The sequence below is a fragment of the Lynx rufus genome, unplaced genomic scaffold, assembly GCF_022079265.1.
Source record: "Lynx rufus isolate CCGP_SWC_20201006 ecotype Redwood Valley unplaced genomic scaffold, mLynRuf1.p SCAF_7, whole genome shotgun sequence".
NCBI classification, from domain to species: Eukaryota; Metazoa; Chordata; class Mammalia; order Carnivora; family Felidae; genus Lynx; species Lynx rufus.
The window spans coordinates 25750255-25768706 of NW_025814889.1; the positions used below are offsets into that span (position 1 = coordinate 25750255).

At 36.7% G+C, this 18452-nt stretch overlaps 1 protein-coding gene across 3 annotated transcripts in view; it reads right to left on the reverse strand.

Annotated features, from left to right (window-relative positions):
- The window catches only part of MPP7 (MAGUK p55 scaffold protein 7), a 299853-nt gene that overhangs the window by 58325 nt on the left and 223076 nt on the right, over positions 1-18452 (reverse strand). For all 3 annotated transcript variants that reach the window (XM_047065426.1, XM_047065427.1, XM_047065428.1), the window contains exon 12: positions 270-440. In XM_047065426.1, coding sequence (XP_046921382.1) covers positions 270-440 — 171 coding nt within the window. The remainder of the gene's footprint in view (positions 1-269; positions 441-18452) is intronic.

Sequence of the window (18452 nt, forward strand, 5' to 3'; positions counted from 1 at the left end):
TTGGTTTCTATTATTTAGTTACGCTGATTTACTTTACTATATTGCGATGTGTTTTCTATCCCCCCTTACAGAGGTCCCACTAAAATGCCAGTGCCATTCTTCGTAGACATCTTAAGTCTCACGAATGTCTGAAATGTCATTTTAGAGACCAAACAAAAGGTGTTCAAAATGAGATTTGTGGCTTGAAATCTTCAAGCATAATGCCCTTTGATGTTAAATTCTTACCACCTCACTTATTTCATCAGAATTAATACAAAAGACACACTTACCAACCAAGACAACAAGTCTGTATTTTTCATTAGTTTGCCGCCGATAGGGTGTCACTTCCTCATATGTAGGCACATCAGCTGTATCGTACTGGTCACTCTTCTTGCATTCATACATGGACTTATTTGTTTTCTTATCTTTTCTACTAAGACGGAAACTTCTCCTAAAACCAGCTGCAAAAATATATATACATATATATATTTTTTTAGTAATAAGAACTAAAGAAAGAAACCTCAAAAAGACAAAAATTAAAAAACCCTCAAATCTGGCTGGATTTTATGAACCATAAGGCTGTTACAAGTATATTTTGTAACAGAAAAAAACAAAGATACTTCACAATTTCATTAAAACAATTTATAAGAGAATCGTCTAACATTTATTTTGTAGTTTTATAAATTTTTATTCAGTTCCAAACCATAAAGAGTTCTTTCCAGAAATCAATGAGTAAAATACATACAAAGCAAAGTAAGTTGAAAATCATAATTTATCATGGATTAACTGATGAACACATTTGATAAGCAAAAAGCTAAAAGCCCTATAAAAATGTCAAATATAAATGATGACTTCGTTCATTCATAAACACTAGAATATTTTGTTTTGTATTGTAAGCATAACCTAACAACATACCTGTTGCACAGACAAGCATCTATTGTTGAATAAAAAGAAAACTAAATTAGGGACAGCTCAGTGTCAAACATGCCTATACATGGATCAGGCTGACGGAACGAGCCAGTCACAACGAGCAAGTTCTTTAAATTTATGAGACTCCAGTGGAGGGGGAGTAAATGACCAAGTCCAGGTCCTTTTTCTTCCATGGAACGTCTATGGTTTTATAATTTGAAGCCTACTGAAATTTGGAAATAAGATTCATAGTCTCGACTGTGTACTCCCATCAATAGATCACATGATCTTTTGCTAAAATAATTTTAGAAGTACTTCAATAAATTTGATGTCTGCTTCAGGAGACCTCTCCAGCTCACTGCTACCATTTTTCACACTAAGAGCTCCAAAAGCTGAGGCAAAAGTTCTTTTTCTCAGTCAATCCCCATTTCATTCTGCTTGCCCTTCATGTTGTTGCATCACTCAACTCAGGTTTTACTTCCTTTCTAGAATAGTGATGCTTATCATACACAGTATGATTGCATCCATATAAACAGTATGAATTCGGCAAGAAGTGCAATCAGTTCTTGACCTAACCAACCCTCAAAATCCAGACTTTAAGAGAAAACTGTTCTGCTTATTGAAACGTTTTATAAATATATATAGTTGTATATATAGTTGTATATGTATTTATATATATACATATATTTGTGTACATTCACATATGTATACACACATATATATACACACATATATATACACACATATCCATATATATGTATATATGTATCAGCTCCATAGTACAAAGCAAAATGCATTTTTAAAATTAAAAAGTACATTTTTAAATGTAAAGAAATACATTCTCTTAGAAAATGATTTTTTTTTCTCTTGAAAAAATTGATCAAATTTGATTAGTAAAATAATTTTTAAATAGAGGTATTTTATAATGAAATGCAAGAATGTTAAAACTGTTTTGTTTGAATTTTAGGAACCATAATGAAAAAGAATATTACCACTGGATTTAAGAAATTAATAGGATTCAAAATAAAGGCCCGTATTGAAAACAATTATCAATAACCATGGAGTTAGATACCACTCACCTTACGGGTTCACAGTTTAACAAAAAACCAGCCAGGCTATTAAGAATCGGGAGATACAACTTCATCTGATAGTATATTTCTGTGGCCTACCACGAGTCATTCTGATTTTGAGATACTTGGATTATTTGAGGGAAAAGATTTACAAAGGATTTGAGACAAGAGTTAATCACTCCAAAGCTCTCATATCGAAGGCACAAGGCAAAGAGAAAAAGGCAAATTGGACAAGTGATAAAACATTGGTATTTCTCAAAGAAGGATGAGATTCCAGGGAAGCACAGGGGGAAATGAGCCAACCGGGCCCCAGGATGAAGAAAAAGTGTCAATTCTAAAAGCACACAGACAGGCAGGATTTAAACTTCTATATAAAGGGTCATAGAAAGTTGTTTATTATCGTGTCTCTTTTCAGGATATTGGGGAAAGGGTCTCAAGAGGTTCCCTTACATCTGAGTCCTCACAACGTCACCCCAGAAGTGGGAGAGATCCTTACAACCCCCACCAGGGCTTTAGCGCAATGCTTCTCAGACCAATTTGCAGAAATTAGTTATGCCATCCCAACCCACCCCCACCCCCATTGCTGTCACCTGTGACTGCTGGCTCACTCTGGAATCCAGTAGAAGATGGCTCCTGGTTGAGCACAAAAATTACACATCAGCTATTCTAATTCTTTGATGCTGGTGTTTCAGAGTGTTCGAATTTCAGGTTCCCATGCTTCTTGTCTCATGTAAGGCAATTAGAGGATAAGCAGGTAGAAAGGGAAACTTCTTCGTGGTTATTGCTTGCATGGAGGGAGGGTTTTACTCAAGTCACTAACAAACTTATGGCCCAGGAATGACTCTAAGTAGGACATAAATGCTTCATCCAAAGCAAATGAAATCCAAGAGTGAAAACCTGAAAAAATTTCTGAGCCATGAATTCTAGCTGAATCCTGCATTTCAGTGAAAGTGTTTACCTGAGTTTTTACAATTAACTGAAGCTTTTACTTTCATTATAAACAGTAAAGAGATGGTGGGGAAAAGAGAGAAGGTAATCAGATTTCTGGTGTGAGGTTCTCGGGACATCAGAGATGGGGACCATGGTCCATAGGGTTAGTTTGGTGACATTCACTGTAGGGTGCTTGATACAAGTTTTCTTAATTCAAGTAATTTAAAAAGGCAATAGCAAAACCCTACTTCATTCCTGTTTCATTCTCTTAATGTAAATTTCAACAAAGAAAGCAGGACACATTTGGTACTGTCACAAGAGAAAATTCTAAGAGGCAGACGTAAGGACCAAATACCACATACAAAGACACAGTGCTGCAAGGAACTTGGGAGACCATCTGGCCCGTTACATCCTTACTCCTGGCCACACAGACGTCACAGACGTCACTGCACTTGCCCGCGCACCATGACACGGTCCTGACCTCATTCACGTCAGTTTTCCAGGTGGCAACTACCGAGCGACTAGAATTCCCACAGGTTGTGAAGCTTAAGTGTCTTGACCCAAAACACTCACAAAAGAAAAATGGCAGTCAGGTCGTCACGCCAATTCTATTAGAGCAGCAGCAGCAGTCCTGAGTGCTAAAAATCGAGGACCACAGGTGGCCAGGTCTGGGTCACCACAGGCTCTGACACAGCTGTGTGATTTCCCAACTTTTTCAAACACTTACCTGAAGGCTCATTCCTCAACTTTAAAATGAGTATAACAGTATCCACCTTAAGGGTTGTTAAGGATTAAACAAGCAATTCATATAAAGCATTTGGTCCAAGGGAGCCTGGGTGGCTCAGTCGGTTAGGCATCCAACTTCGACTCAGGTCATGATCTGGTTCATGAGTTCGAGCCCCACATCAGGCTCTCTGCTGTCAGTGTGGACCCCGCTTTAAATCCTCTGACCCCTGTTTCTCTGCCCCTCCCCTGCTCGCTCTCTCTCAAAAATAAACAAACATTTAAAAAATAAGTAAGTAAAGCATTTGGCCCAGTACCAAGCATATGGTAAATACCTACATATACTGGCTATGGATTAGTACTTGATTATGTCTCCAACTAACTGAAAGTACCTAGAAGGCAGAAACATATACCTCCCTGTGTTCCCACAGTACACGGTCTACTAGCAAGAAAGGGAAAAATAAGTTAAGGGTCTTATTAATAAGTTTTTAATTGGCTGTTACAAAAGAACAGCATTTAAATATAAAGAATAGTTATTAAAATTAAAGCCAGATTTAAAGATGTTAAATATTAAAAGTACCCTATTAAAGTAGTAAAGCTTTTTAAAGAAACACAGCAGAAAAAAATTAGCATGCACTATCCTTTCACTTTTTCCTGCCCCCAGATAATCTCTCTAGGGATATATGTTATTTCTGGTACAACATTTAAATTTAAAGAGCATCCTTCTCTTCTGTCTTCTTATCACGATCATGTACTCTCCTGAGCCATATACCTGTTTATGTTCCATATTTATATCACACAGTGTGTGTGTGTATATTTTTTTTATTATATATGTTATATATCCACACATATAAATACACAGAATAAAATAAAAATTCCCAACCCAGAGCAACCAATAAAAAACAGCTGGAACAGAGGATATGACAAAAGGTACAAAATTCAGAGTAATTGCTTGTGATGGTTTCTCGGACCAAAAGAACAAAACAGGCTATTTTCCAAGAATCTATCCCCCGTGAGTAGTCTGGGGTCATAGCTCATTCAGTGTGCCGTTCAAGGCAGTGCGGAGACGGTAATTTTCAAACCTGGGTAACACAGTGAGCGATGTGTCAGCACACCTGGGCTAAGTCTAAGCTTAAAGGAGAGTTAACTCTGTGTCAGGAAGAGGCAGTTTCTTACCTTCAGCTTTTGTGTGGTTCTCTAATTAAAAGGAAGACTTAAAAATGTAGACTTGAACTGAAAGTAAGCAAAGCATCCTTTCAGGTAACTGAAAAACCTAGAACCTATTTAATTCCAGTTCACCGTCAACGCACAAATCTTAGCAAGAACTGGCTTCAAAGAAGGAAGGGAAACGGAACAGTAACAAGGAATCTGGAGTAAGGGCACAGTTTTACACAAAATATATTTTTCCTTATATTTCACATTTTTGTAATTTATAATTGGCTCAACATTTTTATGGACAGGCTTTTTCCAGCAAGCTTACCCACAGCTGTTAGAGATTTGTGTGTTTTAAAGGAACGACACGTCTACTTTACTACAATAGGAAAGTGACTTTATAGTAAAACTGCAGCTGCGGGTCAGCCCACTAATCGCAAGGAGACACTTCTTATCTAACATTTTCCAGCAGAAATCATTTACAGTGACTTGTTAGCTTATCATATAATTGCGAGGCTTTGTTTAAAGCCTTTTTTACTATAAAAGGAAACAGTTAAATTGCTTGTTTTTTGCTCCTTATTTCAAGAAGATTGCAATAAACATCCCTGAACATTCCCTTTATTCCATCTTGTGGATTATTCCATTAGGATAAGTTGCCAGAAGCTAGATAGATCTTGTCCACATGCTTCTCAGATCAGTGAAGGGCAATGTACGTTTCCACCAGCAGCAAATACAATTACCCATATTACCAGTCTCTCATGAAGAGACTTCTAATTCGCTTTGAAATCTTCAGTGATTTGACAAGTGAAAAACTGTGTATGATTTCATCTTGTCTGTTATTGGAGTTGACCGTTCTTTCATGTTTATCACCCAGCTGCACGCCTTATTTCTTCTTTAAATTGTTCACACATTGTGATCACTTTCTTATTGGGGTCTTCATAAATACATACATGTACATATGTCTTTTAAGGTCACAGTCCTTGGCCCTAATTTGATGCAAACACTTAAGATTTTCAACATTCCATTTTGAAGAAATGTAAAATGTTGAGGTATTTGAGTCTGTGCATTTCTTTTTGTGACTTCTCCCACTGTTTTTAGGACTTTCCTATTCCTTGGGTCTGATAAATATTCACCTATATTTTCTTAAGTTAAAAAAAAATGGGCTGCATGGCTTTACACTTAATTTTTTTTATCCCATCTGGAATTACTCAGCTGTAATCATGAGATCAAGCTTGTGAGGTGAGGCTGTAACTTTATATTTTTCTAAGTAATTAACCAATGGTCCCAAAAATACTTACTGAACAATCCTTTCACTACTTTATGTTGATACATTCTTTGTACTGAAGTACCAGATGGCTTATTATGTCACGATGAAAACAATAAAAAAATAAAAAGGTAATTAATTCTTGGTCTGAGTTTACAGAATTCTCTGATTGATAATATCAATACCAAAGCAACAGAAGTCATGATGGTGGTAGTTGATATGTATTGAGAACTTACTAGATAACAGACACCCTTGAAGCCTTTATGTGGATTAATCCATTTAATTCTCACAGCAACCCAATGAGGTAGGCAAAGTACTCCATGGATTTAAGTGGCTCTTCTTTTAGTTTAATAAGTCAGGGAAAGACAAACACCATATGATTTCACTCATATGTGGAATTTAAAGAAATGAAACAGATGACCATGGTGGGGGGGAGAGAGAGGCAAACCATAAAACAGTCTCTTAACTATAGAGAACTGACGGTTGGTGGAGGGGAGGTGGTGGGGGGGATGGGTTAAATGGGTGAGGAGTATTAAGGAGGGCATGGGTGGTGATGAGCACCAGGTGTTGTTTGCAAGTAACTGATGAATCACTAAATCCTACAAGTGAAACTAACATTATACTGTATGTTAACCAACCAGAATTTAAATAAAAATTTGAAAAAAAAAAAGATTACCAAGACTTTGGTTCAAATATTAAACGATGAAAACAGCAAGTCTGAAAAGTTACTCTAAATACACAGATGTACAGTAGAAAAAATGATGAGCCTTCTGTTACTTTATGAAATAAGTAAATAAGAAAAGATAAAGGAGCAGTAGCGTATTTTAGGGTTTAAAAATCGTAAGCTCTTTTCTGTTAGAGACATTTTTTTCCAAATATAACAACACATTTTGGATACGTCTCTGTATTCAACATGATGTGTAAAATATAAAAATATACACAACAGTGTCACTGCCCTCCAAAAGCTCCCAGTCTACCAAGAGACACAGGAATATTCCCAAATACTTGTAATTTAAGGGGTTTTGCAACACAGGCTCATGACCAGAAACTAAGATTTTTAGCAAGTTCTCTAATTCAACACTGACACTTCTTTTAAGTAAAAAATAAATAAATAAATAAATAAATAAATAAATAAATAAAAATAAACTCAGGCAGTTGTGACTTGGTCATTGACAAAGCCATTTCACGACATTTATATAACACCATTCACTCAAAGAGTATAAAATTTAATGCTTACATATGTAAATTAAGAATCATTTGCTATTAAAATAAGCTTCATGTTATAGATAAGTATTATACCTATCAATTCTATGATTTCATATGTTACTGGTATTTCTAACAGTAACAAATTTAAAAAAAAAGACTTGAAGTATCCAACATATACCTAAGTATGGGAATGGTTAATTACACATTTTTGCAAAGAAATGAGGTTGACGTCATTAAAATTACAATTCTAAAAATTTAGAGCACCATAAAATACATTTGATATAATAATAAGTGGAAAAAACTGAGCAGAATACAACAGTCATACTACGAGAGCTTTACTTTTTTACTAATATAAAAGTGGGTATGGATAAAAAAACGTGGAAGAAAATGCATAACAACAGACAATGGTTGTGTTAGGCTAAGAGGGCTGTGGACAATTTTTATTCTGTTTTTCAAATTTTCTATAATGTCACACAATTTTAAAATTTGAACAAAAAAAAGCCCACAAAACACAGAGTTCATAATATATGAACAACCAAACAAATGAAATCCACTGACAGATGTATTGTGTGCCGTACCAACCTAAAATACAAAATCCGTTTTGACTGTGTCTCAGACGTAGGGTCTAGTCTTCTGTATTTTGAAATGATTGTGGTAATAGACACTTTTATATTTACAATAGTTAGAAACAGCCAGTAAATTAAAATATTAAAAAAGCAATAGAAGTAAAAATAATGGAAAATGATTTCTTAAAAATAATATAGGATGAGAACTAAAGATCAAAGATCAAGAAGACAGAACCAAAGGTCAAGACAGAGAAAAGCAGAGTTTTGAAAACTTACAACCAAACTAATACAACTGATGTGAAATCTTTTTTAAAAATCATAAATTGTTCTTGCATTCTTTGTTCCCATAAATAAGTAACTTTGGTGTGAATTTACAATGCAAATATTTCATTTTAATAATTATTTTTCATAAAATTTTAAGACTGTTTAGATGGCATTTTATGAATGTCTATGAACACAAAAGGCCCTCCAACAGAGTCAAGGTGACTCACCACCAATTGTAGCAGCCCCAGAAATCACACATGTGAACAAGTGAGCTCTGCCTTTCTGTTCAAAGAAAATAAATACTATAATGTTACCACGTAAAATTTTCAAATAGGACAGTTTCAATCTTTGGTTACACTTCTTTTATATAACCCATTTGGTCTCATAACATCAAATATTAATGTATTCCCGATGTTTTTAATAATAAATGAGCTTTCGCTTTGTTTCAATTTTACAGATGTTTGTAGAATGGGAAAAGAAGAATCTCGGTGCAATTGTTTGAATCATCAAATAGGAATATTGATCAGAGGAATCTCAAAAGTTAGAGATTTATGGAAGGTTCCACTCTAAAGTTCCTAATTTTTAAAGGAATACACTTACTTGATATCAACAGAGTCAAGAAAACTGCTTAGTTTCTTAAAAGGAGATAAAAATAAACACTTCAATTCTTTTTCTCTCCTTAAATACATGAAAATGTGGTTTTTTTTGTTTTTTTTTTTAACTTGGGAAAACTACAACACATTGTATGAAAATCATTTTTTGTATCTTAAAACACTGGATTAATTTGACAAAGCTAATATTTAATAGTTCAATAGGTACCTTAGTTACAAGGAAGAAAATATTTTAATGCAAATGAACTTTTTAAGAAGATTAAAAAACCTCACATAGACATTAATAAAAACTATGCAGCTGGAAACTATTACACAATGTTAGGCTCCTGCTAACAAAACATTGAAAATTTCCATTAAAATAAACATTTTTAATATAATGCCAATGTTGCTATAATGATAGAAATCATAACTGACATGTAAAAACTATGTGGACATGATCCTGAGACAAAAATATTACTGAAATGATACTTCCATAGTATCCCAATCATCAAATTGTCCCAAAGACACTTAAGGATAATTAAGAACGAACAAATAAACAGATAAAAATCTTGAGAGGAGGTTTAAATTGAAAAGAAACGCCAATATAAAACTATAAAAGTGAGATGTGAAAAAGCTGGGGTAGGCAGCTTCTTCTACTCATCTTCTAAAACAATGTCCGAAAAAGAAAAAATCATCAAAGACACATGAACATGACCATGGATTGTATTAACCAACTTTACGTATGCTAATTTTGTACAGAAAGTGGAACAAGGCCTTTGAGCTAATACAAAATTCACCTCTGGAATGTTACACGTTTAAAGTTGCTCTCAATAAAACTTAAAGTAATGTTCAAATGCCATAAACACCCTTGAATAATTCAGCTCATCTCAAGCTAAAAATAAAAAATAGAAACTCAAAGTACCTAGTGAAATCATGGAAGCTAATATAAGATACCAGTTTGCAATTTCCAAGAAAAAAAAAAAAACTACTTCGGTCTTAAAAAGTTTTCCTGATACCACTGACAACTTCTTTTTAAAGCATAGCATAGTATTACCACAAAAAAAGAGAAACCATATGAGAATTTAATTTTCTGCCAGCCAGCTAATAAAGAAATGAGTTTTTACTTATTTTACATGCTTTCAAAATTATGAGAAAATACAGTATGCACACATAAAATTAAATATAAAAATATAGTCCTAAAAAGAGGAGAAAATTGATTTTAAATTTTAATATATTTTTTTAAGTTGAGTCTATGCAACCTAAAATTCTCCAAGCAGGAATGGTTTCTTTCTGTCAGAGAAAATATTTCCAAGTAGTATTCCAGACATGTTGAGATTATGCAGAGTTCTTGTTCAAGAAAGAACCTGTACCATTTTTAAAAGAATGCTTCTAAATGTTCTCTTTGTATAAATTTTACTTTTTGGAAGAATATTAAGGCAGTATATTTAGACATAACTGTACTTACCTACAAAACATTCTTTAATAAAATGTCTTAATAATGGAGCAAATGGGAATTTTTACTAGGTTTATAAAATAGGCAGTGTAACTGGTTGAAAATCAATGGTGCTTACACATAGAAATAAGAAATAGGATTAGGAAAAAACACACACACAGAAGTAGAGATAGGTAAATAATAACATTTAAAAGAACAGCAAATGTACAGTTTTGTTTATATTGAACTTTATGGTAAGTGCTTCAGTTATTTTAAATAGAAAGAACAGTCTTAACTTACAGAAGTTCCCAAACTGATTTTGTTTTAAAAGAATGCACGAAGTACTCCAGTAAGGCCAGAAGTGGAGAAACTGATGATTTTTCAGGAAACCATTTGCAAGAAATTATGTTTGAAGACAGACACATGATAAGGATGCATGGATTATAACACGATTTCTATAATGAATTAACCAGAGTAAAAACATTCTGTAATTCTTACCAATGTAAAAAAATATTCTTCATATACAGTATTCTGTACTACATTAGGAAAAAGGAGAGAATCTTCAAAGCTGACTATTGTACTATTGAGAAACAATGGCTGTATAGAAGCCAACACGCACACACACACACGCGCGCGCGCCGCGCACACACACACACGCACACACACACACACACACACAAACTTCCACACCCTCCACCAAAGCTAAACGAAATTTTCAAGAGCTTGTGAGAGGAAATTAATTACTCCTAATTATTCATATATTTATATAAATATAAATGGTTTGACAATCTTTACATACAGGCAGCCCTTGACTTACAGGGATTAAACTTTAAAAGGTCCAGGTTTTACACTTCATATTTACAGCATACTATCAACTTATCTTCATGTTACTGCCATAAAATTTTATGCAATTAACACAACTTACACTGCCTGCTCAGTGAGCTTTTTCCTTCCTTCCAATAATAACAGCTAAATCTCTTTTATTGATAAGCAGACCTCTAAGAAATGCAGCATGTTACACATCAGTAAGAATCATCCCACACAGTGTACATTTGTATCACTGACAGCTGATTAAGTATGGTTTTACAATATAATTCTTATACAAACAGACATTCAATTCTTGGAGTATTATAATGTTACTTCTTTTGAAAGAGTCAAATTAGATCATTTTTTGACACAGAATGTCAAAAATGTAATGGTCTTGAGGTTAAGGGCTACTTATATATGCTATAACGTGCTTGATTTTATGCACTTCAAAGAAAGTGAATATAATCAGATGTATTCACTGAGCTACTGGCCTGATTTAGATCAATAGCTGTCATGAATCTACAAGCAGGCCCTGGGTAGCCCCATTTTTGGTCCGAGGGTATTGTGTCTACAGGGTAAATCACTTCTGTTTTTCCTCTCCTTCTGTAGACTCAAGAGATAGAGTGTGAAGGAGGATGAGGTGCAAGGGTGAGGTTCTAAAATAAGCCAGAGTCTCAGAAATTTGTCTTAATTGTCCTTGGAAAAGTCCTCCTGAGAAGTCTAAATTTCTGGACACTCCCCTATTTTCCAGAGCTTTCCTAGAACTGGATAAATGTGCTATGCCCCGAGGATGGATATAGACCCATCCTGTGTACATGGATATTCTTTAAAACTAGTGGCATTCAATGTGTATGTGAAAGTTGTGGTATCTGTTGGGATTTGATGTACACCAGGATACTATGGTCATCTGTACGATACAGTGACCAAAATGTCCCAAACCCATCTAGTTGACTTGTAGTGTTCACACTACTTCTGTTAGTAAGAAAAACACTGATGGGAAATAACAAATCTCCAAAGGGTAAATTTTTCCTCAATGTGATAATTACCATAGACATAGAGGAGGAGAATGTTATGGTTAATTTTATGTGTCAACTTGGCTGAGGAATACTGCCCATATAGATATTTGTGCCAGCATTATTCCGATGTTTCTGTGAAGGTGTTTTTTTGGATGAGATTAACCTTTGGATCAGTGAACTTCAAACGAAGCACATTACCTTCTATAATGTGGGTGGGCCTCAACTAATCAGTTGAAAAAAAAATCTCCCCTAAAAAAGAAGGAATTCTGCCAGCAGATGGCCTTTGGACTCAAACTACAACTCATTTCTGGGTCTCTGGCCTGCTGGCCTAACCTACAGATTTTGACTTACCAAGCCTCCACAATCATGTGAGCCAATTCCTTAGACTGACTCACACACACACACACAGACACACACACACACACACACACTCTCTCTCTCTCTCTCTCTCTCTCTCTGTGTGTGTGTGTACACAGTTGGCTGAATAATATAGAGGATTAGAAGGGAAATGTTAAAATTTTAGAATAAACTAGCATTTCTTAGTGAAGAAATAAATTACATTTTAATATCATTTAGAATAGAGAAAACCAATGAAAATCAAACAATAAAATTGACAAACTGTTAACATACATACATTAATAAAAAAAGAGAAGACGCAAATTATTAAATTTAGGAATGAAAGAGGGGACATTGTTACCAAGAGGAAATAAAAAGATTTTAAGGGAATACTATCAATAGCTGTATGCCAACAAATTGGATACTCTAGATGAAATAGAGAAATTACTAGTGATTTATTACTCAAACTGAAAAAAGAAATAGAAAATCTGAATAAACCTTTAAGGAGCAAAGAGACTTAAATAGTAATCAAAAAACTTTGCAAAACGAAAAGCCCAGGACCAGATGGCTTCACAGATGAATTCTAGCACATGTTTAGAGAATAAGTGACACAATGAAACAAATTTACGAACACTTTAAAAAAGTGTAGGGAACACTTCCCACTCCATTACATGAGGTCAGTATTATCCTGATACCAAAGTCAAAGAAGTCACTAGAAAAAGAAAGTCTATAGACCAATATCCCTATTCCTCAAAATACTAGCAACCCAAATGCAGCAGCATATATGAAGGATTATATATATCCCATGAGCAAGTGGGTCTTATATTAGCAATGTAAGGTTGGGGTCAACATATAAAAATCAATCAGTGTTATACGTCACATTACTAGAATGAGGAAAAAAGCCACATGATCATATCAATTGATGCAGAAAAAGAATCTTCTACATACACGATAAAGTATCCTTCAAATACAGATGGTTTCACTACTTCCTTGCCAATCTGGAGGACTTTTATTTTTTTCCCTCGTCTAACTACTCTGGCTTCCACCTCCAGTACTATGGTAAATGAAGAAACCAGAATGCACATCCTTGTTAGTTTCTGATCTTAGGGAGAAAGTTCTCAGTCTTTCACCATTAAGCATGCTGTTAGCTGTTGGGTGTTAGTAGATGCCCTTGAACAAGTTGAGGAAATTCCTTTCTAAAGTTTTTATCATGAGAGGGTGTTGAATTTTGTCAAATGCTTTTCAACTCAACCATCTACCAACTGTTCATCAAGGTTGCGGGTACCTCCCACATCACTATACCAAAGGTTTATTCTCTTCCCTCCCCTTATTTGAGCACTCCTTCCCTTCCTACAACTTCACTTTTATTGGCTCCTAGAAAAATCACATCCCTGGATATCCTTCTATTTCATTTTTGGTTCTTCTCTTGTCCAAGCCTACATCCGCTCCCTGGTGATCTCATCCAGCTTCATGGCTTTAAATCTTACCTAACTTTGACAACTTCTGAATCAACAGCTGGAACTCAAAACTGCCTATCCAGTTGCCTATTGAACAATTCTATTTGAGTATCATAAACTCAGCATATCCCACAGAGGACCCTTGATTTCCCCCCACCCCAAACCTCTACTCCACAGTCTCTCCCATCTCAGGAACTGGTGACTACACCCATGCAGTTACTAAGTCCAAAAATGGTGCACTCATCCTTGATTCTCCAACTTGTCTCAAAATCCTGTCTTATCTGCAGAATGTATTCCAAATCTCATATCTTATGATTACCTCCACTGATAATATTTTGTTTCCAGCCACAATCATTTCTTGCCTGGGTTCCCACATACCTCCCTGTCTCTGCCCTTGCTCCCTTGCGGTCCCTTCTCAACAGACCAGCCAGGGTGATCCTTAAAAATGTGTCAGGTCATGTCATTGGTCAGAACTCTTCAAGGATTTCAAATCTTACACACAATGAAGAGCCCCTCTGTCCCCTTCCTCTCCACTACCATTCTGTTACACTGCCAACCTCAAGTCCTATCCATCCGTGTTCACTGGTCTCCTTACTTACCCTTGGATGTGTCAGGGTCCTGTCTCAGGGCCTTTGCACATGCTTGTTTCACTCCTTGGAATTCTCATTCCCCACAAGGCTGCTTTTCAGTTTTTTGCTCAAACATGACCATTATACAGAGGCCTTCCTTAACCACTTAATAGAGAGTTGAAGCCCAGGGTGCCTGGATGGCTCAGTCAATTAAGTGTCCAACTCTCGATTTCTGCTTAGGTCACGATCTCATGGTTTGTGAGATTGAGCCCCATGTCAGGCTCTGTGCTGACAGTGCAGAGCCTGCTTAAGATTCTCTCTCTCTCTCTCTCTCTCTCGCTCTCGCTCTCGCTCTCTGTCCCACCCCTGCTCACTCTCGCTCTCAAAATAAATAAACTTAAAAAAAAAACAACAAGGAATTTGAAGCCCCATTTCCCCAGTTCCTCCATCATCCCATTCCTGTTTTGTTTCTTTATAGCACTAATTACCATTTAAGGTATTATATAATTGATTTAGTTGTCAGTCCCCAACCTACCCCCAATATGGAAGCTCTATGAAAGGGTATTTGTTTTGATCTTTGTTGAAACTCCAGTGCCTGGAAGAGTCTAGAACATAATAGGCATTCGATAAATATTAGGGGGGAAAATCCAGAAATACTACTATAATACAGTTATATTTTGTAAATACCAGAAGAAACTGCTAACCAGGGTTAAAGTGGTTGTGCCTTGAGGGGAAAGGTAGGACTAGAAAGGAAAAGGGAAAGATGCACTTGTTTTGGGTTTGCAAGACTTGCAAATACTATTTGACTTCTCAAACAATTTATTAAATAGAGCCATATGGCATTCTATTGCCTTCTGACCTACAAAACAGGACTATGAAGCAATTTCATGGGCTTAACCTAATGCATATGTTACTCTAATAAAAATACAAAATTTAAAATTATTTTCAAAAATTTTGATGTGGGGAATACAAAAGAAAACTCAGAAGACAGGAGACAATTCACAGATTTGGCTATGCAGATCCTGTCTAGATGCTGTGAATCTTGGAATAGAAAACGGTAAAAGCCAACCAAAAGATCAGAAGAAAATGTGCACAACAGAGAGAGGGCTTAATATTCACGGCACACGAGGAGCTCATCTAACTAACAAAAGACAAAGATATTGATAGAATTATTTGAGGAAAAAAAGAAAAACTAATAAAAAGTCACAGCATTAACACTCACAGTATATTTTAAGGTGTTTACCAGATAATACTTTTACCATAAAACAGTCATTTATGTTAGCATGTTACTTTCGTGAGACCTCCTTTAACGTTTATTTATTTTTGGGACAGAGAGAGACAGAGCATGAACGGGGGAGGGGCAGAGAGAGAGGGAGACACAGAACCGGAAACAGGCTCCAGGCTCTGAGCCATCAGCCCAGAGCCCGACGCGGGGCTCGAACTCACGGACCGCGAGATCGTGACCTGGCTGAAGTCGGACGCTTAACCGACTGCGCCACCCAGGCGCCCCGTGAGACCTCCTTTAAAAGTCCACTCTTAACTATAGAGAACTGATGGTCACCATCAGAGAGGTGGTGGGGGGAGGGGTGGGAGCAATAGGTGATGGGGATTAAGGTATGCACTTGTCGTGATGAGCACTGGGGCAATGTATTAAAGTGTTGAATCACTACACTGGATGCCTGAAACTAATATTACACTGTATGGTAACTAGCTGGAATTAAAAAAAAAACTAAAAAATAAAGAAAAAAATAACAAAAAAATAAAAATCTTGAGGATCTGGCTTTTTAGGGTAAAACAGAATCCACATAACAGTCAACTTGTTCCATTATATTATATTATTTATAATGTATATAATTGTAGTCTAAAAATAAAAAAAAATAATAATATAATTTAAATTATATATATAATAACCAGAGGCTATGATCAAACTTGTTTATCCTGCAAAAGAAAACATTTCAAATCTGTGGTCCTTATTTGAAGTGTTTCTTTAAAAGAAGACACTTATCAGAAACACAATTCGTTCATGAATCCTATTCTTTCACATTCGTTTTATTTTTTTTTTATTATTATTTTTTAACGTTTTATTTATTTTTGAGACCGGGAGAGACAGAGCATGAACAGGGGAGGGTCAGAGAGAGGGAGACACAGAATCTGAAACAGGCTCCAGGCTCTGAGCTGTCAGCACAGAGCCTGATGCGGGGCTCGAACTCACGGACCGTGAGATCATGACCTGAGTCGAAGTCGGCCGCTTAACCGACTGAGCCACCCAGGCGCCCCTCATATTCGTTTTAAAAACAAGGGTCTTTTTATCGTATGCTTGTCTTCTCAGGCACCTTGCTAGACTCCCTTAACTCAGTCCTCCCTAAATGAACTTCATGACACGTGAACCTGTGGCAGTCTCTTGCTACACACGTCAGACTAAGCATTTAGGCCAGAAGGAAACACCACCATGATGAGCATATATTAAAACACACTGGCCATGTTTTTCCCTTTGCCACCGGAAAGGATAATTTTCTCTAAGAGCAGGAGCTGATGGAATGGATAGCTATAATCTGTCATCAGGGCTTGCAAATTCAAAAGCCTTCAGAAGCTAGACAGGCCGAAAAATCCTAAGTTGTCTTCCATCGACATGAATGCGTTTTGCACCACACACTCAGTCCTCAGAGAAACAGGGTGTCCCATTTTTCTTAAACACAATCTGGCTATATTTATTTCCGCCACATTGGAGAACATGGATCCCAAGGAATGCATCACTGGTATAACACAAACACCAGCACAGCTGTTAGGAGAACGTCTGCGGACGTCCCGCCTCAGCATGGCAAGACCGTAAGCGGTGGGGCACTGTGCTCAACCAGAGACCTTATGCTCCACTTACAGAGTCAGTTGTAACTCGGCTCCAGCTGGTCATCAGAAGATGAAGGCCTAGTGTAGTCACGTCTTCTGTTTCGTCAAAGGAGTCAGAAATTTTTACATGGAATTTCTCAAATTTGTGGGCCTAACAAAAATATATATTTTGTCCAAACATAGCCTAAAGACTGTGCACTACCAGCTGGATATGAATCACTGTATGATGCGTGATATTCCCATTTTACTGAGATGGCGCCCTCTTCTCGTCTGTAATTGGGTGATGTAGCATGGTCTCCTGGAAACAGAAAGCCCTCTGCCTTTTCCTAAAAATTACTCAGGGGCGTGGGGTATCTGCATGTTTTATCTCACCTGCTAATGCCAAGTTCTTTTAATCTAAAGCACTCCTGGAGGCTCAGTTCCACCCAATCTAGTCTGCTCTGGGGCTCTGTTCAACCAAAGTCCTTCTGATTTCAAGACTTTCAAGTCTTTACCATCAGCTCCATCATCTCTGTCTACAAATGGACCCTATTTCCCTCTCCCACTAAAATACTTCTACTTTCAACTACAAAAATGGCCTTAAACTCAACTGCTATCTTTCTTTCACTATCCATTCTTATTCCTTGACACCTTGCAATTTAGCTTCTCAGAGTTATCAGTGATTCTAGATAACAATGGAGCTCTTGCTAGATCGGGTGGCATTTTACCCAGACCTCATTTTCCTGTAGTTTTTCACTGTCCAGGAAGCCAGCCCTTACTGTGGTCTCAGGGTTCCAGAGCACAGCAGAGAAAGCGCACACACATTGTGTCACCCAAATCTAAATAGGCCTGGTGCTTTGCAACAGTCACCTCTCCCCATGTTACTCCTTCCACCTTCATCCCCTGCTGCTAACTATAATTCCACTTTACGCTTGGTGCCCAATTCTAACGTCATCTCTTATGGGACCGAGTCCTTCACTGCTGGCATGATCATCCCCTCAATCCTTGAATTACAGCATTTTATGTGACTCTCATCAGATACCGCTTTATACCACAGTCACTCACTGGATGGATACACACTACCATCTAACTGAGGTTAATGCCCTTCAAGTCAGGGAAAGTAGGTACCTCTATTTTTGAGAGAGGTAGAAGCTTGTAGTAATGTCTGCCAATCTCTTCACATCTCCCTTTTGGCCAACGGACATTAGCACATGTGATGTGAGCAGAGGCTTCACATACACACTGGCGATTTTTTTCTCTGTCGCCGTCTGGAACCCCGAGATGCTTTACGGGCTAGTGTCCTGGCGGATGAACAACTATAGGACACAGAAACCAGTGGACCCAGTGAGCCCCCTACCC